The sequence below is a fragment of the Opisthocomus hoazin genome, chromosome Z, assembly GCF_030867145.1.
Source record: "Opisthocomus hoazin isolate bOpiHoa1 chromosome Z, bOpiHoa1.hap1, whole genome shotgun sequence".
Classification (NCBI taxonomy): Eukaryota; Metazoa; Chordata; class Aves; order Opisthocomiformes; family Opisthocomidae; genus Opisthocomus; species Opisthocomus hoazin.
In genome coordinates, this window is record NC_134454.1 from 19,500,518 (window position 1) to 19,527,493 (window position 26,976).

The 26,976-nt window shown below is 40.6% G+C and overlaps 1 protein-coding gene across 1 annotated transcript; it reads right to left on the bottom strand.

Moving 5' to 3' along the window:
* Nucleotides 1-5,371: 5,371 nt before the first annotated feature.
* ERMP1 (endoplasmic reticulum metallopeptidase 1) lies at nt 5,372-26,671 on the bottom strand. The gene is made up of 15 exons (XM_075411411.1): nt 26,358-26,671; nt 25,726-26,027; nt 22,221-22,348; nt 21,763-21,868; nt 20,731-20,877; nt 19,103-19,195; nt 16,863-17,075; nt 15,337-15,557; nt 12,514-12,688; nt 11,769-11,959; nt 10,977-11,129; nt 10,263-10,465; nt 9,412-9,527; nt 8,785-8,948; nt 5,372-7,634 (listed from the first exon to the last, which is right to left on the bottom strand). The coding sequence occupies exons 1-15, from the start codon at nt 26,669-26,671 to the stop codon at nt 7,470-7,472; spliced, it is 2,691 nt and encodes an 896-aa protein (XP_075267526.1). The 3' UTR covers nt 5,372-7,469.
* Nucleotides 26,672-26,976: the final 305 nt, after the last annotated feature.

A 26,976-nucleotide genomic window follows, 5' to 3' on the forward strand; every position in this document is an offset into this window, starting at 1 on the left:
CATGTTTCTAGATGACTAGTAAAGTTAAAGCGGAGTTGCACTTCTTTCTGGATGAGGCATACTTTACTGACCTAACAGTGACACACGGTGGCTGACCTGTTTTTTACTGCCACTTACAGATCTTGTAGTTGGGTTTAAGGGATTGCTGAAGGTTATTTATTTCATTGTAAATTCTTTTCTGAAAAATGGATTTTAAAAATGTAAATAATCATCGTATACTCTTGCTATGGAAAATTAGTTTAACAGCTCATACTTAAACATTTTTCAAATATTTTATAATACGCATACTTGCAACTAAGACATATTTAACTTTCATACAATGTTATGGAAAGCTGGCTGCAGAAGTCTGTTGCTTTGAGGTACTTATTTTTTCTAGCTGCTGTCCCTATGTAATAACTACCTGTAACAGTATTAATTTAGATATTAGCTTGTTTGTACTGTGCAATCTGAACAAAAAATGCAACATTATTCATTTTATACAAAATAAACTAGTTTATTTTTTATAACATCACTTGATTACTGACATGGACCAAACTAGTCATCATAGGGTAGTTACAGCATCTGTTGCTTTTCTAGTGTAGTTACTAAATGCACATCCATTTAAACTCTGAAAATTAAGAATATTCACAGTTAAGTTGAAATAAATTGTGTTTTTATCATCTTTAGCTCTTTTGTAGATAAGATCAAGTGCTTTAAAATGTACAAATATGAGAACTGTTGCTTTAGAGTGGCTTTACTAAGCCAATACAACCAGTGCAAGTGCAATAATTGCGAGTATTACTTGGAAGGCTGGAGATTTTAGTGAATGCAGCTTGAATTTCCATTTAAGAGTTGAAGCTAATTTTGAAGTTAAAGGAAAAAAATCTGGTTTGAGAGTCGCAGCATTAACCTTAGTCTGCATTGTATCCACTGGTTACAGGTAATGTCTATCATACCTACAAGCCTGTTGTGGTCTGACATCAAAATCCATTGTTGTTATAAGGGGATACTTAAAGCTTTTTTATGATAAAAAAACTGCTTAATCTATGTTAAAAGAAATAAAAACTGTGCTTCAAGTTAGTATTTTTCTGTGGTTCTGTGGTAATGATGTAAGCGAAGCCCATCCTGATCAAATTCCTGCTGTTCAGGTTTTGGATCTGTACAAGTAAAAACATACATTAACTGATATACTAGCATTCTTAATATTAGTCTCTTACTACTGTGCTACTGTTGTTTAGCAGTTAAATCTTTTTAGTTGTGAAATTTTAGAAGTTTGTACTTCTTTAGTAGTAATTATCTCTATGCAAATCTTACGTGCTAATTTTGTATTTCAATTTCACTGCTGTTATACCTATAATTAAAAGACAAATGTATTCAACTTTACTTGAAGTTACTCCTGTGGAAAATAACTATTTCTGACGTCAAGCCATTGACAGTAAATTATTGGAATTCAAGCAGGTTGTCTCAGAGAAACAAAGCTCTCGAAGAAGCGACCTGATGAAGATTGTTTTTAGTTTGCCACATCATACCCCTGTGGCCTGTTGTACAGGATGAAGGCATCAAGCTTCTAAGTTAAAAATCGCCTTATTAGTACATCTTTGAAGCTACATCCAACTGTTGTTTTGAACAGAGGCATATTGGGTCTAGGTGGCAAGGGTTTGGTAGCAAGGGAGGCTGCAGGTGGGGCCTCGGTGAGTGGAGCCCAGGAGCTGCCCCTGTGTTGGGCACCCACCACAAGACACAGCTGAGCCCATCAGCCAGGCTGGTGCCGCCTCTCTTAATACATTTAACAAGGGGTAAAAAAGTGCTGTGCAGCAGCTGTGAGAGAGATGAGCCATGAAAAAAAGATGTGAGGAACAGTCCTGCAGCCAGCCAGGCCCATAAAAGAGGAGATGCTCCTGGCACTGGAGAGAAGATCCCCTGCAGGCTGGGGATCTGTGCAAATAAACACAGACATTAACTGGTGTGCTAACATTCCTCATAGTAGTATCTTGCAACTGTACTACTGTTCAGCAGTTAAATCATTTTAGACCATGGTGAAGCAGGCAGTCCCCCTGCACCCTGTCGAAGCAGATGATGCCCACGCTGCAGCTTGTGGAGGACCCACCCCAGAGTGGATGAGCCTCGAAGGAAGCTGCAGCCCACGGAGACCCAACGCAGAGGCAGGTCTTCTGGCAGGACCCATGCTGGAACAGTCTGTTCCTGAAGCACTACCCCATCTTGACTGGAGCAGTTGATGAAAGGCTGTATCCCATGGGAGGGATGCCATGCCGGAGCAGAGAAACAGCGAGCAGGAAGGAGCAGCAGAGAGGAACTGTTATGGACTGACCACAACCCAACCCTCAGCTATCATCCATGACCCCTCTGCGCCATTGTGGAAGAGGCGGTAGAAGAGTGAAGTTGAGTCCGGGAAGAAAGGGGAGGTTGGGGGAAGGTGTTTTGTTACTATCCTACTTTGTTTCTAATTGGCAGTAAATTAAATCAATTTCCCCAAGGCCAGTTTGTTTTGCCTATTATGGGAGATCCTGTCTCAACCCATGACCTTTTTCATCTTATTTTCTCCTCCTGGCCTGCTGAGGAGAGGGTGCAAGAGCAGTTTTGTGGACACCTGCCCGCCAGCCATGGTTAAACCACCACAGAAGGTTTATTCATCTACAACAACGCACTATTACCTTGACCTAAACATAGGAAAAAGGGGCTGTTTAGCCAGCTGAGGGTCAACATTTTCTATGGAATTCCAACTCAGTGTCTCCTCTCACTTTGCTTACCCAGCTCATGTAAGACTGGCTGCCCCAGTTCTTGCCAGCCTGGCCTACTTAAGCATTTAATAGCACCTTCACCAGCATTTGCATATCATCAAGTCTTCTTGATCTGGTTTTCACCCTGTACAAAACTGATTGCCTCTGAAAAACAACAATGCTGGATTCCTTGCTACTTGTTTAAAAAATCCTCTCATGCAGGGTATACTTGCAAAACTGCTTGAGCCAGGTCATATTTCTGAGGATTATTCTCACCATCACTTTTGTTAACCAAACGAAGCTAATTATTCACCAGTGTGTTTTAGTCCAAAGCAGCCAATTTAAAGTTTTGAAGCTGAAGTGTCTGTAAGCTACAGGTTGAGATCCCCTGCTAAGTAAACAGAAATACATGAATACATCATCTAGCCAGAACCTGTACAAAAAAAGGTCCCTTCTTTTCATTATAAACTGGGGGGAGAAGTTGTCTGCAGCTGTAATGATATTATAAAGGATGATGGGTAGCTCACTGAAGGTGGCAAGCTGGCTTCAGCTGAAGGAAGGAGAACTTCATGTCTCACCATAGTTTCCTACCCTAGAGCTGAAGACAGCTCAGAATCTAATGGGCAGGCGAGATGAATGCCAGCTTACGGTGAGTGGCAAAAGTAGTCTCAGTGCTTAACCACAGAAAAGGGAGGAGCTGTCTCGTACCACTTTGAAAGAAAGACACAAATTGCTCTTGCTCAGCTTCATGTTCATCATGTACCACCTGAAGTCAGTAAGCTCAAGGATCTTCCATCAGAGAGCACCGAGATGTCACAGAAGCCCAAAACCGGAGGCTGAAGCTAGCTAAACAGCTCAGACATGAGGCACTTAAACCACTCTCTCATAACTTTTTTCAAACTACTGTTGCCTATCAAAAAAAGGAACACCCCACAGAGAAAAAAAAAAGATCCCTGAATAAACCATGCATGGGCAGCTTTCTGTGACAGTTACTTGTGTTCGTTCCAGAGCCTCTGACCAGACCAACAGAATTACTCCTTTCTAGAAGAACTACTGCCAACTTCCAGGACTGATTCTTACACCTTTCTCAGACTGAAATTATTGTTACAAAATGTTTTAATGGCCAGTGATGCTCGACACACTGCTTGAAATGTGGGTAGCAGTGACCAGATCTCCCTGAACTTGCTTCTACTTCCTGCTCAAGTCTCAGCTTTATCCTTGGCGTATTCTCCAGCTGCATCTGCAGCTTTGACAGAACCATGAAGTGTCACAGCACAACAGAACCTCTTCTGCAGTCAACAGGGAAGCCAGACGAATTTCTAGGACTATTTTATCCTCTGAGACTGCAACAGATTTTCATGAAGACTGAGAAGTCACGTTCTGGCTTCATAACAGAAGTCACACTTAGGCAACTTCATGCTGCCTAACGACACAGCTTTGTGACAGCACTTGGGGTTACTGATCCTGTGTGGCTTTTTAACCATCCTTCACCAAGGCTGCACATCAAGTTCTAAGATGCATCATCCTGCAGGCTCCTTTCAGATTATCATCAAGAACCAGATTAGGTTTAGCCCTGAAGGAAGAAAGTACTGAGCAGCATTACCACGCAGGGAAACTCTTCAGCACCTACGTCCCGTATGCTGAAATTAGCCCTGTACAGACTTGTTAGATCTTGTCTATTTGATTAGTGTTTTTCCAGCAGGCTTGCAACCCAACCTAAGAGTGAACAGACATTAAAGACAGGTCTTGCTAACACAGAACAGCTCCACTCAGCACAGCAGCCTGTCACTTTCTGTATGATAGCTGAAATTCTCCTGTTCATTGTACCTATCCCAACACTTTCTTCAAACGCGTACTCCTACGTGACAGGCAATCTGAAGGTACGGTGACACACACTAATGCTGCATTAGATTGTGTAACCACAACCTGTACAAGCCTCCTTTGCAACCACATGCTTAAATTGGTAAAATACTTACTTCTGAATGTCTTTTACCTACAGATATGTAAGAGTACTACCTATGTTAACAGAGAACATAACAGATTCTCAAAGCCATCCAAAGTCAGGGAAGAACTCTAGCATTAAGGAAGAGTAAAGCAATTTAGAAAAACCTACTGCTTGCTTTTTGTATATCTCGCAGAATAAGACACACAATACTTTTTATGAGAAATAATAAACCACAAGAGCAGAAGACTAATCCACTTGTACTGAATGGGGAAGCAGATGGACATTGAAACTGTTAGCAAAATTTTACATCCTGTTTTTCTACCTGTGATCAACAGTAAATTTGCACTCACCTACCAGTTTTGCAGAGAATACTTAGCTTTGCTATCAGCGACTCTTCCATACCACATCTTGTTTCCAGAACCCTCCTCCCCAGGCAACCAGCCAGGGCTGCCATTTTAACAGTTCTCAGGTATTTTTTACATTCTTTGGCCATGCGTATCTTCCACATAGCTCTTAACTCTAGCTGTCTAACTCCATCCATCTAAGCATTTAGCATTTAGAATATTAAATGTTTCAGCATTCTAAAATACTAATCAGAATTGGTACTTCTAAGACTTCAGAAGTATTTCTACCCCAAGCCTAAATAAAACATCAGCGCAATGAATAAAACTCAAATATGCCTTTAATCATGATGAAGATCAAGCTTCACTGATTAAGTTTTGATTTTATTTACAAAGGCAAAAAATTACAACAAACTAGACTTCCCTCATAATTAAATTATTTAATAAAGGTTAAATCCTGAGTTAACAAAAGTTCCTGCTTCACTGAAGTTTCAGAAATTGCTACCAGGCATTTTTATATTTTTGGCTCCAAGCACGAATTCTTCGCACAGCACTTTTGCAAAGCTTTAAATCAAAGGCAAAACACAAAAATCAAAACAGAGGAAGACCGTAAGCATCAGTGCAGCTTAGTTAGATAGCTGTGCATCAGCTAGAGTACAGTACAAAACATCTGCTGAGATTCAAGACACAAGAGTTATGAACTAAAACTCCGCTTTTCAAATCATTAATAGCACTTTAAGAAAAAAATGCATAGTATAGGGATTGTAGTTTCAAGTCAGATACAATCGAGTGGTGATTAATGCATGTTAATGTAGAAAGACCCACTGCTTTTAATATACTGATAGCCCGTTCATTATGATTACAGCAATTAAACCTCTTACCGTAGTCCACGAGTCAGATGACAATATTTGCGAATGTACCTTGCAACAAAGGAAAGTGGTTCTTGCCACTACCATACCAACTACAGAACAATTTGAAGAAAAAATACCTGACTGGGGAGCTGCTGTCCATCACAGCTCACACAGATTGAAGTGTCATAAAATCTTCTTTCATATGCCCTGAAAACTTCCCAATACGAGCACGTTTTTACTCGAAATTGATGCATGCACAAAATCTGCTTTGCATACGATTTGGCAATACTCATGAGATGAACAAAATGCTTAACTGTACGATTTGTAGCACAGTATTGGTGTCATGGAATGTTCTATATACAGTTTAGAAAAAAGCACAAAGAAGTTTCTTTGGGTGCACGAGTTCTTTGAATTTCAGAAACTAACATTAACTAATACACTGCACTGAAAAACACCTGGGAGTATAAAAAACCCAAAGAGATCAGTGGCTTCTGAACTCAAAGCTTCTCAATTAAAACAGAAAGATATTCTAAATCACTCACAGTCATTTATAAAACCAATCCTGTGGAAATAAAACAATAGCAATCAAGAGATACTAGACATCTTTTAAAAGATTACTCTTCTTGGCATTTTTCCTTATGGAAAGCAAACCTTATTTCAAGAAACAGTTAAATGTATTAGCAAAGTGCAACACTGTCACATTACCAAAAATCTCTCCAGAGGAGATACCAAAAATTAGCCAGTTCTAATAAATTAGAAGATAACTTGAAATTTAGAGTAGATTAATCGTAAGATATCCACATAAAGGAGTGGGAACTTGGCACTCTTACATATAAGAGTGCAGGTCACATGGCGTGTATGCTGATACTGAAAGATCCCAATGGAAACAAAACCACAAGATGACAGTTAGGTCAAACTTACCCACTCAAGCTGTAACACTGAAGCGACAGACAAAAGGGTAGTAATTAAGTTTTTAAAAGAAATATATTATTTGGAAAAGATAATCTAGATAAATAATTACCACATTCCACCACAATATCGATTTCTCTGCACTGTCCATTTACCAAGGACTGGGAATGCAACCTCCACAAACATCATAGCTTTCAGTGACTTCATCCAGGGACAAAAGTAATGTTTAGGACGTTGCCCCCTCTGCCCCCCCACCATGTGAACAAGCGTCTTTTAGTTAAAGGTCTTACTTTAACAGGATGGATAGTATTGGCAGGCAATAGTCCCCACGTATGCGTGAAGTACAGTTATATTTTACATAACATCAAAATAATTTCATGAGGCTCTTTCATTACAATTGCCATCATATTAATCCAACGTTACATCCTCAAATACAGTTTTCATTTTAAGAAACCCACTAGTCAAACTGCCATTTCTGTGGAAGAACCAAGGTGAACTGTATTCACATTGACACGAAGTATCACTATATCCCCAAAGAGAGCAGCAGTCTTTAAATAGTCAAACTGCCAAAGAAACACCATTTGTTGGCGAAGTACTTCAAATTTCCTGTGAAAGTCTCCAGCATCTTGTTAGAAAGTGTTTGGTACAACAGCACTCTGTGTCAGAGAGGTCAGATTACCCTACTGGCGCTGCACTACTGTCAACGTTAAAAAACAAAAAGGTCGTAAGTGCAGGACCAACCAGAAGAAAACATCCAGTTTGGAAACCTCTCCAGTAAGGCACGGAGTTGAGGTGACTTTTGATCTTCCCCAAAAAAGTAATGTGCTGCTATGGCGAGGGAGACTATTCCATCAGAACGCTTTTCTGGGGCCTGAAAGTGAGAAAAGGGCAACACAGTCTTTATGATTGTTTATGGTTTTTAAATATAAGATCAATCCAGATATACTTTTCTACAGACTTAATATGTATGCTACAAACTTCATCCTGCAGCTCTTTGTTCTATATGCTAAAACACTTCCTATCTTCAAAGGTATCAGTCTGATTACACGATGAGTTCAACTCGAATTGCACTTGCAACTAGGTGTTTAGATCACAGTGCCTCTGACATATTACAATGCTTGTACATGCTCTAACTTCAACATTTGTATCTGTTCGTTTTGCTGAAAGACCAAGACATGGACTCCATCACCATATTTATACTGATCCTTCTATTGTGAATCCTTAGGATGAAAAGCCTTTTCTGCCTAGTTTTGCCACTATCAATCTTGCAAAGCTTGTTGCGCTGCAGCTTCCTGCCTGCCTTTATCAAGTAGTCTCAGAGGATTATTTGGTTAGTGTCTAGACTGCCTGATCCAGGAAGGCACAAGGGACTTTCTGAACTTTCAAAGGTTCTTGTAATATTTACTCAAAGAATAAAACACTGTTAAACCTACAACAAAAACATACATGTCTGGAAAAAGTTCTTTGTTGGCAAGTTAACGGGGCAGGGGCGAGGGGGATCAGAAATCCCACTGGAACAGCAATGCTGGAAGCCTTGCTTCCAACTGAAAACAATGCAAAAGAAAACTTAGAAAACAAAGCTTTTACAACTCTCTTCAGCTTCAAGACAGGTGAGTTTCCCACCAAGGACTCCCCTGTAGTTACCCAAAACTAAGCAAACAAAATACATGAAAAGGAAACTACTAGGAAAAAGAACTCTGAAATAACAGTAATAAAGATAAAACTTCAAGAATTAGGAGGTTAAGATCAGAGAAATCCAAATTTACGACCTAAGATCATCAAGACAATGAAAATATTCTCCCTTTGGCTGTTTGGCGACTTAGTGAACTAAGCATTAAAAATACATGTGAGCTGATACATACAGTTGAGGGACGAATTAAAAGAGGGAAGCTACAATTAGGATCCATCAAATAAAGCACAGCTTAAGAAAGTTGTTTTGACATTTTTCACATCAGAATGCAGAAATGGTGACAACAGGGCACACCAAGGGCTTGCTGGGTTTCCAGCAGCCGCACACCCACCGTCAGCTCCACCCAGAAGCGCCACGGCATAGCCTGCAGCCCGTGGGAGTAAAACACAAAGTAGTCTCCTCCTGAGCTCGCGACTGGTGTACCATCCCCGAGAGACCAGGTGGACAGAGCTGACCCCTCGTGTGGCCGAACATACAGAGACATGTGGCTTGGACCTGCAGAGACAGGGACATGCAGCTAGATGTACCAACAGGAGGAGGTAGAAAAAACACCTATTTTCCTACATAGTAGGATGTTATCTGTGTATTACTATTTGTGTCTTCCAAAACACAATACAACAGTCTACTCTAGCAACAAGCTTAAATTATTTCCAAGCGGTGAGATAAATGAGAACATGATGTAGGAGAGGGACAGACCTACAAAATGGACTAAGAAAGGACTTGCCATAAAAAGATCAAGGCTTACTCAACACAGACAAGGTTATTAGTCTCCCAAATAACCACTTCAACACAACACCCACAGCTTCTAGTGTGTTATGAAACTGAATTAATTCATGCTAATCTCACAAAGCTCACTACCTTGGGAATGGCACTAGAACCTGCAGTACTGGAGTCAAAAGCTGATTTACGATGGGCATAAAAATAAACAAATCACAAATCAGAAATTTCAGTCACTCACCAGATACTTCAAAGCTTAATCTCACGGAGCTTGAGGGCATCAACTCCTTGGACAGAACTTTAAAGTGAATGGGGCTTCTTGGAAAAATTTCTGGAGCAGGAAGATACCAGTTTTTCCTGTAACAAAAAAAAAAAAGTAGTTTTAACTTCTGCCCAATGCAACACTCACAGTTACTAAATATGAGAAGCCAAGAAGAAGTTTTTGTATAGTATAGCTGACTGTGCTGTTACTAAATGAAATATTCAAAAGCTACTGATTCTAGATGAAGTCAGGCAAAATTAGCAGCTTGTGGTCAGACAAATATTTAAAGGGCATATTAATAGCATAATAGTCACCAGTGTGTTCATTACCTTCATCTGCCTGAATCTACAAAACAACAAGTAAGAATATTTGCATCTTCAAAATCCTACACTTTTGCTCACAAGATTCTTGGGGTATGAGAAACAGTCACAGCACCTAGTTTCCTTCTGTGGAGACCAGCTACTCTCGACTTCCTCTGCTGTCAGCAGTGGCGAGGGGGGGAAGAAGGGAAGAGACATACATACTCCTGCTCTGAACTGCCCTTTGGAAGGCCCCCCCCCCTTCACCTTTTTCTCCACTGGCGCTGACACTGATTTTTTTCACACATCATCTTCTACAGCTCCTGCAGCAGACCCAGCAATCTCTTGCAGAGATTCTGGCAGAAGACACTGCACCCAGACAGAAGTTTAAGCGTCTTCTAAAGTGGAAGGATTACTTACTTTTAGACCAAGATTAGCCTTAACTTGTTCTTCCCTTACATAAGCGAGATTGCATAAATGACCAATGTGCTTTGGCAGTAAGTGCTCAAGTGAAGTAGTGTTCACACCAACCGGAACATGAAATGCACTGGCAGAATCCAAGGAAGGCCACAGAAGGGAGCATGCTCCTCGCATGGAGTTCTAATGGTGTCATTGATTTCAGGTACGTAGGGAGTTATGTGAGATATTCCATTATAATCAAATCCATTAATCCATATACCAGAGTCACTTTTAACCACATTTCCATCTACATCATGAAATCTTCTGTTTGTGTGCTACAAGAAGAAAAAAAAGACACACAGAAAGATGATGGAGCCTGTGCAGTTTGCAAGAGTCAGCAACAATTCTGAAATACCCTCCCTGCCAACACTTACGGTCTATACAGCGTTTGCACTATGCACTGAACACATATCGGAGTATTTATGAATAAATACAGAGAGAACTACTCAGATAAAAGAACCACACCATAAAAAACATCAACATTCAGAAGATGACTGTGCCTGTAAGTATTTGCTCATTGCCCATCATGTTCGCTTTTTAAATTATCATTACTCACTCAACTCTCCCACTTAAAACCCCCTGGTCTTCTGACACAGATCAACTGAACACAGAGACTGAACAAGGGGAACTTTACCAATTCTTTCAAATCCACGAATAATCAGCAGAGCTTTTCAAGAAATGGAAGGTTACTCTTTTTGGGGTGGGGGGGTGGCAAGGATGAGCTTTGAAAAAACCAACCACTCCTGCAACCAACAGAGGCAATACGATCTAAAACGCTTTTCTTACCTGGAGAAAGACTCGCTTAGGCTTTGGATTAGCGACATCAGAACTGTAAGGAAAGAAGATTCCACTACAAACGAGAATCAGAGTGACTACAAACATGGTAGTTAAAGTTATTAGCGTCGTTTTTGTACTTTCGACAAGGTAAATGAAGTTAATCTAGAAAACAAACAGACAACCCAGTTATACACTGCAAGACTTAAGACACCATTCGTTTAACTCTAAAATCCAACTATGGAACTGAAGTACATTAAAAAGGTATCATTTTAAAAGTACTATGCGACACGAGACACTTCTTTGTAATGTCAGTATTTAAAACCAAGAGGAATAAAGCGAGTACTTACTGGAGCTTTCAAACATTTCCTTTTTTTTTTTTTAAACATCTGCCAGAAAATCCCTTGAACCTTTGTAGCAAGAACAGCAAAAAAAAAGAAAACAAAAAACAAAAACCAAAACCCTGGGAATTTTTTTTGTGTAGTATATGCATTGTTCAGCCACATACTATACTCCACCTAAAATGAATGTCTATTCAAATGCCTCCAGCATTACATTGCATACTTTACATAAATCTTTACTGCATCATCATAGAGCAGATACATTTTTGTAATCCCTGCTTCAATGACTTTTCTTTGACTAACACAAAACATAGAATCTTTGACACGTTTCCTAGAACTTTCCTGTAACATTTAAGATATTATCAAATTACCATTAACTTAAAGTATTAATTTAGAAAAACATTGATTCTAAACTCTAGAGAAAGTTTGAAACTTTTAAACAAGATTTTCAAATTCTACTTACAAAATAGGATGACAGAATCATGGTGATGACCACAATAAATCCTGCCAAAACCACATCTGGTGGAATTTCTGAACCACTTCGTCCCATGATAGGTGTAAACATTTCAAATACAGTCCAACTAAGATATATCATATACAGATAGGGAACAAACATTCCCAGCATGTACATCATGACAAACTTCACTGTGGCACCTATAGGGGACAGGAAAAAAAACAAAAGAAAAAAAACGTAAAAGCTTAAAAGGACATAAACATGCAGCTGTACTAACACACCCATATACTGCTGCAAGGCCAAATACACAATACTGGTCCTCATCCTTGACATCGATATGGAAAGGGAATCTCATTTTGCATAGCCAGTAACTCTTTCAAAACCACCACAAAACTATTCCTGTATTACAAAAAAAAAATTTAAACAGGTGTTCTGTCCCAAACACTGTTTAATAACTCCCTTTACTGTCCATCAAAGTATCTGATCACTTATTCATAACCTCACATAGTGTTGTTCTTTTAGCCTAAGATACTGGATGTTTTCCAGTGTATTTTTTTGAAGAGCTTCTCTATACTTTCAAACTGTGTTTAGTTCAAGAACACCACTTCTTGTTACAAAAATGCCACATGGTTACTTTAACTATTCAAATTCAAAGTTTGGCATTTCTTTTAAGTAATAGATCTTGGAGGAAAAGAATATACAATAGTAGGGGCAGATGTTTCGAAATACAACCTCCCCCCCTCAAAACTCATACCTTTCTGGCTGAATTCTTTATGGATCATCAGCTTAGCAAGTAAAGGAAATGCTACCCATAATGTACAAACGAATGCTGAACAAAGGCCCATGTGAGTAATCACAGCCAATGCTATACACCAAACCATCAATGAGGCATCAAAAAAAACATCTCCCAGGTACTGCTCATTCATATTCTGTAACAAAAAAAACAAATACACTCATTACAGAGCATATTCCAAATCTCACAAGAACACACAGAAAAATCCTTATTTCTTGTATGTAATTGTTTTCCTTGGACAAAACAATTTTGACAAGCATCATCTCACCATTCCCTTACCATTCAGAGTTATCCGTGACACTGTACTTTTAAACAATTTTTCAAATCTGCTCTGACATAGCTTGAAAAAGAGATTACATCGGCTGCGGCAGAGGGAGGAAGGGAACATACTAATGACAATACCAAAAAGATGGAAAGCTAACGTTTCAGGTACACAGGCAAATAGTGCCTTTTTATAAAAAACACTGGTATCTGTGAAGCATATAAAAACGTTATGTAGTACTTCTGTGTGAAAAAATTGTATCTCCTGAAATTCTAAACCTGTTTTTAACAGCAGCTGTTAATACACTTCTTATACAACCACAGTTATTGGTGCATAAATACTATACTGGTGCCTTTGTATGTCATGCCACAGCTGCCACTTCAGAAGTATGCTTTTTTAAATATATTATTTGTTTTGAAGAAAAGCCATGCACGGGTCAGATAATACCAGATACATTTTCAAACAAGAAGGAAATTTAACCATCAAGAACATGGTTTGTTTTTGTGTTTTGTTTTTTTTTAAGGTACATGGGCAATGCTGCAGTGTTTGTAGTGCAAGATTCTTAATTGTGAACGCTGCTAGTAGCAAGAAGGACTGCTTGCACGAACAATGGCTACCAAAAGGCACCTAGTTCAGTTTCGAGCTGAGGAGAAAAAAAAAAAAAAAAAAAAAAAGATGAGGAGGAAGAAACCTATGAGTTGCCAAAACTATTTCAAAACAAAAAGCTTATTCATTCACAGCTTCTTGAGTCACTAATAGAAAATACCTAGGCATTGCCTGCGATAGCCAAATTTTATGCAACTCTAAGTACAATGCACGTTACAGAGGCAGCATAAACTGTATGGTGTACTGCAAGCTACAGCATGCAACAAAATTAAGAGACTCATGATATCAGGTGGGTTGATCTGATCAGAAGATCAGCAGGCCAGAAGCAGATCCAGAGCCTGGAACGGCTGAACAGTTAGCAAAAGTATGCTCTCTTGTCAGCTCTTAGAAAAGACCAGAAAATGGTAACATCGCATCTATTTTATAAACGGCTCATCTTTTCCACAAAAGGACACCACCACATACATATATTCTGTTAACATACGCAGAGCAGTTAACATTCCCCTTCCCCGGACAATTAAAAAAACCCCTTCCAGTCAAAGACATGATGGATCCACACAGAACTTTCCATACAATCAGGCTTCAGCGAGTTCTTAAAACTTCTTCAGATACTTGGATGAAGCTGGATTTGGCTGACAGCTTAGGTTTCCTAAATTTCCTTGCCCAAAGTTGTACAAATGGTGGCGAAGATAAGCGACAGCAAGCTGAACGACTCAATATTGCTGCACCTAAAACCTAAACCCAACAGGCTCAAGCAGTCAACTTCTGCCCTGGAAGAGCATCACCTGTCAGACACCTCAAGACACCACCTCCAGGCCCTACTTGTTTTTAATACAAAGCCATTGAACTACCATCTATACATACAGGATTGTTATGAGCTATAATTATAACATTATTATGCAAGCTAAATCGTGTTGGTTAGTCCATAAAAAAGAATTCTAAGCAAAAAAGCTAGATAAGACAGTAGTCACGACAAACAACAGCAATGGAAAGGTAACACACAACAAATCCTCACCAAGCCTTGCAGGGGCCTGAATGACCTTTAGCTATTGCAGAAAAGAACATGGACTATAGAGAGCTCTGTTCCATCTCCAGCTGCAGTCAAAACAACTAACAATTAGAATAATCACAGAGGGAAGGCCTCGAATTTTTACAACAACTTCATTTAGAAAGCTCTGTACAGCACTACATTAGAAGAGCGCATGACAGAACTAGAAATTCTGACGGATGTAAGAAAAAAGTTCTCCTATGAACCATCTGAAAAAAGAAAATTGTCTTATTTGCTTAGAAGGTTATGAATACAAATGACATCACCAAAACAACACACATGATAAAAGGACAGAACAAAACAGGGAGAACTGGAATTCCAAGTTTCACAACAAAATGCAAACAACAAATTAGATTAAATAAAGAATAAAAATATTGAAAGACACATAAGGAGGTACCGTACGAAAACAAATTATCAGATTTAGGAAACCTGTCATACAAGTACATTCAGAGACAAGAATCTGGTAAGATTCAAAGAACAATCGAGTATATATGTGCATTCAGTAATTACCAAAAACATTGAAAGGTGTAAAACCCAAAATTCTCCAGCCATTGCTCTGCTCTCTTATTACTGAAGTGATGGCAGGAAGAGAAGGTGCACAACGCGAAAGAAACAGCACCTTATACTGTATTCTACTAGGCTTTTGCCTTTTTTTCTGAAGCAGTTCCTAAAGGTCATTAGCAAGCAGAAAGTCTTAAATCACAAATTTCTTAACTCTGATTTAATAGAGCAATCCCTATGCTTAGATGAAGCAGTTTTTACAGCAACATTTTAAATACTTCTGTCCAACACAGAAAACCTTTTGCATCTTTTCAATCAACTCAAACACTACATTACCCTTCAACATTAGCAACAAAGTCAAGCTCACCTTGTAGAAGAACTTCTTGGCTAGCGTATGCACCAGAATGAGCTTAGCTGCAGCTGCAGTGCCATAGAGAAACACAGAAACATGGAAATGGGTGTACCAAGAGAGAGACCGTCCAATGATAGAGATGAACACTGCCACGAGAAGGACTGTGACCAGCGTGCAGACCCAACTTGTCAGTGTTAAGCTGAATGCAGTAAAGAATTTCTTCAAGTTAGGAACAGCTATGAGGAAGAAAAAAAAGAAGTTTCATTCAACAGTCATGTATTCTGCTGCAGACTATCACAGAATCACAGAATGGTAGGGGTTGGAAGGGACCTCTGTGGGTCATCTAGTCCAACCCTCCTGCCAAAGCAGGGTCACCTGCAGTAGGCTGTAGAGGACCTTGTCCAGGCGGGTCTTGAATATCTCCAGAGAAGGAGACTCCACAACCTCCCTGGGCAGCCTGTTCCAGTGCTCCGTCACCCTCAGAGGGAAGAAGTTCTTCCTCATGTTCAGACGGAACTTCCTGTGCCTCATTTTGTGCCCATTGCCCCTTGTCCTGTCACTGGGCACCACTGAAAAGAGCTTGGCCCCATCCTCCTGACACCCACCCTTCAGATATTTATAAGTACATATTAAGTCCCCTCGCAGCCTTCTCACCAAGACTGTCACTACCCTACAGTAAAATTGCTTTAATGACCAAAATAAAAGTGCAGGAGGCGTCCACTCTGAAGATTTCTTAACAGCATGGTCTAAATCACTTAGCCTATTTCTCGGAAAGCCTTCTTGCAGTCTTCCCCACTGCAAGATTTATTCCCAAAGTACTAGTGTATTTTGCAGATTACCATGTTCCCAATAGCAAAAATTTCTCTAGCAAACCAGTGGAGCCACTCTACCATCTATAAAGTCTCTCTCTCTCAAAACAAAAAAAAATTGAGTTCTAACTTCTTTGTACTCAAAAAACACTTGCTGGATTTTGGGTGGTGGGAGCTGGGGATGGGGTAGTGTTTGTTTCGACTTGCTTTTTTTTAAAAAAACAAAAAACAACAAAAACCAAAACCAGGTATGCTCCTACTCATAACTGAAAAGGTCTAACTAGAAGATTTAAGTTAGTTTCCATCTTTCATTAAGCTTTGTTATCTTTTTCCCCGTTTGTTGTTTTCTTATTTGCACCTGGCTATGGACAGGTGTTAAATAAACATGACTCTGAGGCCCCACCTGTGCTAACAGAACAAAGAGTTTATAGAAATACAAGGCAAATTTTTTTTTTCCATTTTCAGATCTTCATGAAAGTTTAAAAGACATAATTGTAATTCGTAAGTGCTACTATCTAGGCCTACCATAGTCTTTCTTCATCATAATTATTCACAGTTGAGAGATTCAAATACAAAGCAACACCCATGGCATGCTGCACACTTAAAATTTATTTCCGAAGTTTATCTAAAAAGATGCGTTAATTACCAGAACACTTCTTCATCTACTAGTTGTTATTCCTTAAAGAGTAATGCGATTGATTTTTTTTTTTTTTCCTTAAGAACTAGACTTACCTCTGGTTTTGGGCTGTAACACCTTCTTGCTTAAATAAAGAAAAGCAATTGCTGCTGTAATATAGTTCATGATGGTGCCAACACGAGCAGGATAAGCCAGGACAAATAAACCAAGCACATCAAAGAACACAACATTTCCATGTCGATACTCAGAAGATTTAGCCAACTTATCTGATGTTGCTAGGTACTTTAGGACAGCTAGAATATTGTCACCTATTAAAGGAGATACATAACATAACTACCATCAAGATTGATGAATTAGTACACAGCATTCTTTTAAATATAAGCATTCTTAAAAATAACAGTGTATTGAAATATAGAATCATAGAGTAGTTGGGGTTGGAACAGGCCTTTAAAGGTCACCTAGCCCAACCCCCCACAGTGAGCAGGGACATCTTCAACTAGACCAAGTTGCTCAGAGCCCCGTCCTACCTGACCTTTAATGTTTCCGGGGATGGGGCATCTACCACCTCTCTGTGCAATCTGTTCCAATGTTTCACCACTCTCATCACAAAAAATTTCTTTCTTGTATCCAGTCTAAACTTACCCTCCGTTAGTTTAAACCATTACTACTGCTACAGGCCCTGCTAAAAAGCCTATAGGTCCCCATTAAGTACTGAATGGTTGCAATAAGGTCTTCCTGCAGCCTTCTCTTCTCCAGACTGAACAGCCCCAACTCTCTCAGCCTGTCCTCATAGGAGAGGTGCTCCAGCCCTCAGATCATTTTGTGGCCCTCCTCTGGAGCTGCTCCAACAGCTCCATGTCTTTCCTGTGCTGGAGGCTCCAGAGCTGGATGCAGGACTCCAAGTGGGGTCTCACCAGAGCAGAGCAGAAGGGCAGAATCCCCTCCCTCGACCTGCTGGCCATGCTGCTTGTGATGCAGCCCAGGATACGGTTGGCTTTCTGGGCTGCGAGCACACACTGGCCGGGTCATGTCTAGCTTTGCATCCACCAGCACCCCCTCAACAAAGGTGTAAGTATACAACCAATCATTGGAAATAGGTCTTTGATGGTAGGCACAGCACAGCATTTTCATGAGTTAATCTACGCAGCTGTCACTAAAATAAGTATACTTGGAAAGCTTCATGTATTTAAACACTGTTTCAATAAAGCATGTAGTCAAGCCTTCAGCCCATAAGCCCTTCTTCAAGTCTCATACTAAAGCACTGGACTTCAAAGTTAACCCACAGAAAAATTTCTAATTTCCTACTCTTCCTCCTCTTCTTGCCACAGGTAACCCTTCCACGTTTCACTGATTATGAATCACCTGTCTTTATTTCCCCAGATGACTGCAAGGTAAGAGACAAGGAGGCTATTTTCCTTTGGAACCTACAGATACCAACCACCTTTTCCTTTCCCACAGTATAGCCAAACACACGTAATCAGATGAGAACTCAACTTTAATTTCATGAGTTCTCAACCTTCATTTTGCTTTTACTTGACCTGTGAAAGTGCTTACTGGCTGATTATTTTTTTTTTTAGCTGCAATATCTTTATCAAGAGATAAAGATATTGCAGCTAAACATATATCAACAGGAATTTAGAAGTGTTACTTTGTCTTTCAACTGCATTGGCACAAGAAAAGTGTTTAAAACTTCCTCATGCTGGTCATCTAAGTTGGCTTCTATATAAGCTTGAAGAGGGAAATGGTCAAAATCCTGGAGGCATTTAGGATTATGTTAGTTTTTCTTGGGAAACGAAAGGTCTTAATGTAACTTTCTTTACTGCAGTGTGTGAAATAGCCTGCTATGAGCACAACCTGTTAGTAGAAAATAAATCCTGTTTATCCACAGTCTGTGTGCTATCACATAAGTTTGACTGAGATCCACTCTAAAAGAGAAACCTCTGTTGTTGGATCAGTCTCTATGCCACCAACTTAACCACAGTCCTCTCACGCTGAACATTAATCAATAGGGGACTTACTGAGAGAAAAGGAACATGGAATGCTGAATAATCTGGTATCAATGGCTAGATTATAACGTTAATTAGATTCTACAGTTAGTGTCAAATCAACATCACTGGACGCTGATAAACGTTATCCTCCTAAACTGTCCAAACATATTTCCTTTGTATTTTAAAGATATGTGTTCAGTTAATTCTTTGTTCTTTAGAATGTGTCTAGCATGTTCTAAATGTGTAATTAAAATTACGAATTTCTTGCGATGCTAGTCTTACAGGAAAATGAAAAAGCAGCTACAACACTACTCTTTGGTAATTTACAGAATTCTTGACATACCAACCTGCTCTCTGGATGGAATCTGTTAAAATCCTGTCTGATGTGTCATATTCCGTATGATAAATGTAGCCATTCTCAATAAAAGCCAAGTCTATTCCTAAAGAGAGAGAAAAAGCATGTTTGAAATTATGTACACCTAAAACCTCAAAACAAACATGTAAAAGCTTCAGATATATTTCACACAAAATATCGCTCTACTTTGTAGTCCATTCGCTGTCCTTAAAGAAGAACAAAATTGTGTGCTTTGTAGAAAGACGACTAACTGGGATTCTACATGTATTTAAAAAGGGACACTTTTAAAACATTTTAAAATATCTGTCCTTTCTCATGTATTGATTTGCATGATATCTGTACACAAAGTGATCTCTACGGGAGAAACACACGAAAATTCTTAATCACCTCAGCTTCAGAAAAGATGTACAAGGTGCTCTCCAAACAGTTATTAGTAAAACATCAACAGAGATCCATGCTGAAAAGTAACAAGAAAGCAGCACTGTGGAACTATACAAACGTCTTCTCAAAATATCCGGTGTGTTCTTTTTACTACTAATTTGTAAATAGCTTTTCAAATAGCCAGTCTGAAAACTCTTACTTTAAAAGTCCAAGTAATTTATGAAAATAAACAAAAATATTTACAAAAAATTAAAAAAACAGGTTTTCTGCAGGATTATACATTCAGTGTATCCCAAACACACACTCCGTCAGCTACACATGCAAAAAGCTGCTGTCTGCAATCTGAATCCTCACAATTTTGCAGAGGTTTAACAGATCAGACCTCAGTTCTACCAGTGGTCAAAGCATAACAAAGTAGTTCTTTGACTCAATTGTTTAATTTCCATTTGTTTGGTAAAAACAGAGGTCAGTGAGAATTCATCTACCATTTATGATCCAGGTATGATTATGAACAAATAAAGAACACATTGTACAAAATCTGCTCCTTTAATTTCAAGCTAGAAGCATACTTTGAAACAGTTCAGAATACGCCAACATGTGTGTTCTAAGAATCAATTCAGAAACATCATTTTTCTTGAAAGCAACTCCAATGACAATCTGTGCCAGAGAGCAAGGATTTTACAGAAGTTTACATTCCTTTGAATTGTATTTGCGTGTTCCACACTTTTTCCCACTGGTTATTCTCAGCAGAATGGACAGCAAACTGTAAACAGATTAGCAAACCGAAGAACTGCTGTCCTATGTTTGATTATGACAAAAAACAAAAAATAATGAAAAAGCATTAAGTCACTATCTTTTAAAAGTATTATTTTGGTTTACCCATTAGTACAGACATTTAATTCCTGCAAGCAGGTTATTAGCATCATTACAGAAATGTTTCAAAACAGAGTATTTAATAGTGTACTGTTAATTCCTGGAGTGTTTTCCTGATTTTCAGGAAACTTTTCTATCATGTAGTTTCTTTCTGGAGAACAGCAGTCTCCAAAAACATCCTTAACAACCTATATGACAAACCAAATCTAAAGACTCTTGCCTTAGAAAAAAGGCAGGAAAATTTGGTCCCTAACCGAAATACAAACCAAATCTGAAGACCTTCACGAACTGCAGAACAGTCTACTTGCTATAAACTTCAGATAAACGGTTGGAAAACGTGCATTGACATGCCTTCCGATAACATACCTGGAACATTGCCGAAGTCCCTGTAGATACGGAAGTCTGTATCTGCTGGGATAATACCACTCTGAAATATTTCTTGTGCCATCACAGAGGCAAAGGGATGTTTGGCTGCAGCTACATATGCTTGTACCAACCAAGGATTCTCAGGTCCTAACAAAAGATGAGCAGAAAGTTCGCAACAAATGCTTTTTGAACTTCAGTTAAGATACGTATCTTTATGGTAACAAATAAATAATGTAAGGGAACTCACTAGCGTTTTAACACTGTTGCCCCACAGTGTATATACCAAGTGCATTTGTGTTGGCTGAATGATTCAGACTTGAGAGAAAGAATTAGTTACACATGGGGGAAAAAAAACCCCACTGAGGCCTTGAGTGTTCAGTGGCAGAGTAGGTAAACCATCCCCCCAAAAAGACCCAGCACTGATGAAGAAGTGACAACCTTTAGCAGAGTTTCCAAATTACCATCTACGTATGACAACCTCAAAATTGTTGTTTAGAGAAAAGTCTCTCCACTAAAGCATTCAATGCAAGTAAACAATTAAGCCGCTCCAGCAGCAGAAGGAAGTCTGCAGTCCAACTAGCATGGAGCAGAAGTTTAACTGTAGCCTACAAAACACAGAAGTTTTGCTGCTCCCTGAGCAGCAGATGGAGTTCTAATGCCAACATCTCCCTGCAAAGATTTTGAAAGAACTGCTGCAAAAATTAAATGAAGCACGTGGAAGTATGCATATGCCAGATATACGAGGTATCCAAATCGGTTGTAATCCTTATTATCTTGATGTAAAAGGGAAACACAACTTCTGCACTGCTATTCTACACAGGCTTCCCACCTGTGAGGCAGCTTCCGTGGCAGCACTTTAGCCTACATGTATCTAACAATGGAGAGCAACTTATGTGCTGCACAGGGCTGGGGAAGAGGCACAGAGGTTCTCCTGTCTTTTGCTGATAAGTCACTTTCAATACTCCTTCAAGTCTACATCGTTCAGTATCAAATTATCCTAGTGTAGAAACTGCAGACAATGCAAGCTCATACCTGTTTGAAAAACAAGTTCTTTTCCTCCTACACCTGCTGCCTCCAGGTTAATGAAAGCTCTAATTGACTTGGCCCACTCATGTTGTGTAATGAAGCCGTGACTAGCCTTGATGGGAAAACAACAAACAAAAGAGTAGATCAAATACCTTCCAGATCAGCCTAAATGTTGTTTTCCATCACATACGATCATAACTCAAGATTGGACAAGACAGCCAGATCACTTACAACACAAGTGCAGAAAATCCAAGTCTTGTAATTGAATTACTACGGACAATACTCTTAATCTGAGTATATTGTTCCCTTTGAAATCAAATACATTTTCCTCAGAATGTTAAAACCGGTATTTAACTAGTCTTTCAACAGATTAAATACAAGGCATATCTGCAGTTGCTCTTTCCTTTGTCAGAGTCTTAATACACAGCATTGATAAGTATTTTATGATTCTGCCATATTCTCACCTGCAAAATATTTTCTTCTGCACCATTAAATAAAAATATAATAGCATGCTGCAAGGGCTCCGATGATTTTGAAAGTGTGTAAAGTATTTCAAGCATCACTGCGCAGCTAACAGCATCATCGCTGGCACCTTAAAATAATCAACAGGGTAGTATCGCTTACAACAAATACACAGAATTGCAACAAAGACCAGACAAGCAAAAAGCTTTATGCTATCTCAGTCACTTAACCTGAGGTACAATTATGTCAAGCTTTATTATATTTTCTGCTACCTGCTTGTACCCTGCGTCTACGCTAGTTAAAAGCAACAGGAGAAATAAAAATAATGTTCAAAACTTGAGCAAGTAAAGTACAAGATACCAGATCCAATACCACTGTTCAAGTAGACTAACCAGCTTACTAAGCAAGCAAATTGATCATTATCTATTTTCCTAAGAACAATACAAATAACCATGAACATAACTGTCACTTACAGCGTACTCAAATTTTAAAAAGTAAACATTCCCACACAAGTCACCACGAAGCATTCTACACTCTTACAATACATTCAATTAAGTGGACAAAACCTCAGAGTAACATAAGGGCAAGACTGCAAAATAAAGCAAAGGAAACACCAGAGTTCACACACTGAAAACATTCTTAAAATGAAAGTATACATTATATTACGGTATTTTCATGATCAGATGCTTTCCACCACCCTTCTTTCCTTGCAGAAAATCCCTTTTGCTCTGAGCTCAGCAGTCTGTTCCGACTTCTTCACCCAACGCTGTTCTAGGCTTCATCTCGCCTCCTCCCAGGCCCCACCATCTTTTCACCTTGCTTAAGCATCCGCCTCTTAGCCAAAGTCTCCCATTGCCCTATTTCCCTCACCTTGGTGCAAGCTGTAGCACCTCCCTACCCCACTCTAATCAATAAAACCTGGGAGCAAAAAGAGAAATTCAACCTCAGTCCTTTAGGCCTGGGTTGCATCTGCGATGCCAATGTGCACTGAGAGGACAGTAACAGTGTGGTCAGGCCTCAGCATGCTATTAGGGCAGACTGATTAGCTGCTAGAACTGCTTAATTTATACACGAAAAAAAGCAGCTTTTCCAAAGCTTGTAACTTGGCAAAATTTAGATGTATCTGTGTCTTCTGTGAAAAGGGCGTATTCCTGATACAAACGTAAATCTCAGTCTAAGTTTTAGCCTTAGCTTATTGAGTAAGAATAAATAAACCCAAAATCTTTCCAATACACTGTTTCTCAGAAGTTGATGCCTTGTTCTCCCAAAAGCGTTTCAAAAAGCCCCCCCAAAGTACCTGTTTTAAAGCCCTGGTTATATTGCTGCCCAAATTTATCAGTAGTTTACTCTTAGTTACACTGAGTTCTTTCATCTAACTTCTGCTGTGTTGAAAACTCCGCAGAGAAGTGATCCTAGTTTTCAGCGAGATTAATAACACTGCCTCGCTGTGAAGCTAAGAAAAGTGAGTTACAGGTTTCCAGAGACATACAGATTTACATCTGATGAAAGCAGCTATGTAGCCATTGACTATGACACCAGCTCACACTGAAACAATCACCCACAAATACTTCATATACAGAAAAACTGATGGGAGGTGAAAACAGATTTTATGGCAAATACCAGTAACCTAAGAAAACTGCATCACCAGCTACATCTGTGATGATAATTTCAAGGACGTCTCTGCCTTAAAGTTTATTAGAAAATAATCAAACAGGCCACATAAACTGAAAATTAGTACCACTAGAACATGAGACGTGTTTTAGGAGTTTACAGTTAATGTTCTTCCTTCGCAAAGAACTCATGCTTTCCTACACTGAAGCTCTAATGGTTTACTGACTTTTGCTTTGCTCATTTTGCCCACGTAAGCACCAACAGCAGATTATGCTTATTATACGTTTTTCAAACATATTACTTATTGATCATTGAGTCCTGCTGATTCCGGTCAAGTAACACATTTTTGGTAATGAAGAAAAGCTGTAAGCAAATAACTTACAGAAGTACAGGAGAACAGACAAGTTTCTTGCTTAGGTTATGTGCAAGTTTCACACCAAGAAAACGAAAGACAGAGCAGTTCCTCACTGTCATGGTAAAGGGCTAGGCTGCTCTGTGACTAAGGGCAAGCATACAGACTGATTTCTAGCTCCTCCACAGATTTCAGTATAATCCTGTACAAATCACTAATGTTTTTTGACACCTCTGTGCAAGGTTGGTGAAGTATTTTACTGTCTGAGTAACCGTAAAGAAAGTAACTGAAGTAGACAGAATCCTGTGTTACGATCCATAGAAGCAGACACAAAATTTACGTAAGGCATCCATTTAAAGACAGTTTTCAATAATCCTTGTATTATGCTTGTGAAGTATTCTTTCTATGCCTAGGCAGCCATAGCCAGACTATAAATACAGTAATTAGCATCTCTGCAGTTCCTGAATCACAGAGCACGTAGAATAATCATGTAGTTGTTAAGCTTAATTTGGAAACTCATCTTGCCTAAATATGACTAAGGAGAACAACAAGCTCTGTATACTATTCCCTGACAGAAAAAAGGCATAAAGAGTATGGCAAATGCTTTGCTTCTCTAGCTAATACTCAGTTGTTTTCTCAGTAATGAAGACTATTTGCATGTGCTAAAGAACAGAGGCTTACTGCCAAATATTAAATATCGTGTGGGGTGTAAATGAAGAAACTTCAGTAAAAGCTGCACTGTTGGTGACTGAAATCTGTACGTATTTTTCAACTGCAGTGAGGCACACACCTGCAGCAGAGCGTTACAACTGTTTTTGTGCAGTTCTCAGTTCCCTACCTTGCAGACACTGTTAAAACTATGTACAAAGCCATTTACACCCTTGCTGCAGTAATTATTCAACACAATTAGATTCATAAAAACACAGAGGCATGAGAACAGGGGAGTACGCCAACACCGACAGCGAACGCAGCCGCTAGAGAGGTACACGCTACCAGGGCAACAACACCTTAATCTTTGATGACTACAGTGTTTTGATACAGAAGCTTTGAATGTGGAACGGAAAAAAAAAAACAGCACAGCTTAATGGTATCACACTAAAAATCTGAGTTAAAATACGATACCAGCAAAAAGATGGGAAAACACAGACTGGTTAGTGGGGGTGGAAGTGTCTCTGGCAGAAAGCATCCAGTGAAAGGAAAGTCAGGATTAAATCAGTACAGACGTATGAAAACACCTGAATGACAGGTGGAAGCAGCACATGAACCACATGCATAAGCAGTGAGTTACAAGAGAGGCAGATATACCCAAACTTTCTAGAAATCTAAATACAGTATCTGTAACTTGCTGCCTACCAGCGAGCATGAGTGAAATCCTGACTTTAACAGGACCTCCGAATACTGAATCCCACTGAAACCAGACTAGTTGACACACGCAGTATTCCAGCACACAGCTGTTCAGATTACTCGGTACGAGAAGACAGCGAGCCAAGCTCTGGTGGCTCATGTCACACACACAGAGACGCAGAATGAACGCGTGGACCTACCCGGGGTGTTTGGTACGGAATCAAAGTGACAATTGGACAACACCGCATGCTCAGCTCCACTTCGGGGTTCCAGCTTCACTACGACATTGGTTATGTTTGCATAGTAACTAGTAAAGCCTCCCAGAAAGTCAATGCTGAAGGAGCCTGTGGGCCTCTGTACATCTACGGATATCTTGTGGGCGTCTGCGCTTTCTCTTTCTATTGCCCTGATCTGCTCTAAGAGGTAGTTAACTGTAAGGACTTCGTTTTCCGGACTTCCAACTGTTCTGGGCCCAATTGCTGTTATGCTGTTGAGATACTCCCTGTGAGAGATAAAAAAAATTACACATTCAGCACCAAAAGGTTTAACAGTTAGTGTGTAACTCACCTACGGCTGTAACATTTTTACACACCCTCCTACGCCAGTACCCACAGCAAGAGGAAGAGACTAAAGCCGATTAGATGGTCGCTGTAGCCAAGGCGCCAGGGATCATTACGGTACGGGGCGGGGGGCGTACCCCGCACCCCCCCACCTCCCCCCCCTCCCAGGACCTCCCCCCTCCCCCACCAACTCCCCCCTTCCCCCACACCACCTCCCCCCCCCCCCACCACCTCCCCCCCCCACCTGCTGGGGCAGCGCGCGGCCGCCGTACCTGGCGCGGGGGGCGCTGAACTGGCGGGTGCCGGCGTGGGGTGGGGAGGGGGCGGCGGGCCGCGCCAGCAGCTGCCGGTGCGAGAGCTGCGCCAGCGCGCGCAGCCCCAGCAGGTACAGCAGCACCAGCGGCGCCCCCCGCGCCTCGGGCAGCGCCCCGCGCCCCCCGCGCCGCCGCGCCCCGCCCCGCTCCTTCCCCACCGCGTCGGGGTCGCCGTCCTCCCGCGGCGGCGCGCGGCGGCCGTCCCCGCCGCGGTCCCGGGGGCCGCCGGTCGCGCGGAACCGCCACACCGGCGGCGGCGCGCTCCGCTCCATGGGCCGCGCGCTCAGCCCCGGCTGCCGGCGAGAGCTCCGCCGCGCACACGCGCGGTACGGGGACGGGCGAGGGTCAAAAAGCGGCGCGGTCCGCGGCGGGGGTGGGGCGTGGCCTCGGCGAGTCACGTGGGGGGCAGAGCGGACGGCCCGGCCCGGCCCCGCCACAGCGTTAACGACGCGCAGCGCCACGGGCGGGCCGTCCGCGCTCTGTTTTCCCGTCGTTACCGCACTGCTCCGTCGTGCACCCAGCTGCGCTTGAAGACACCCCCGAAGGTGCCTGTCCCGTGGGCTCTGTGGCCCCAGTG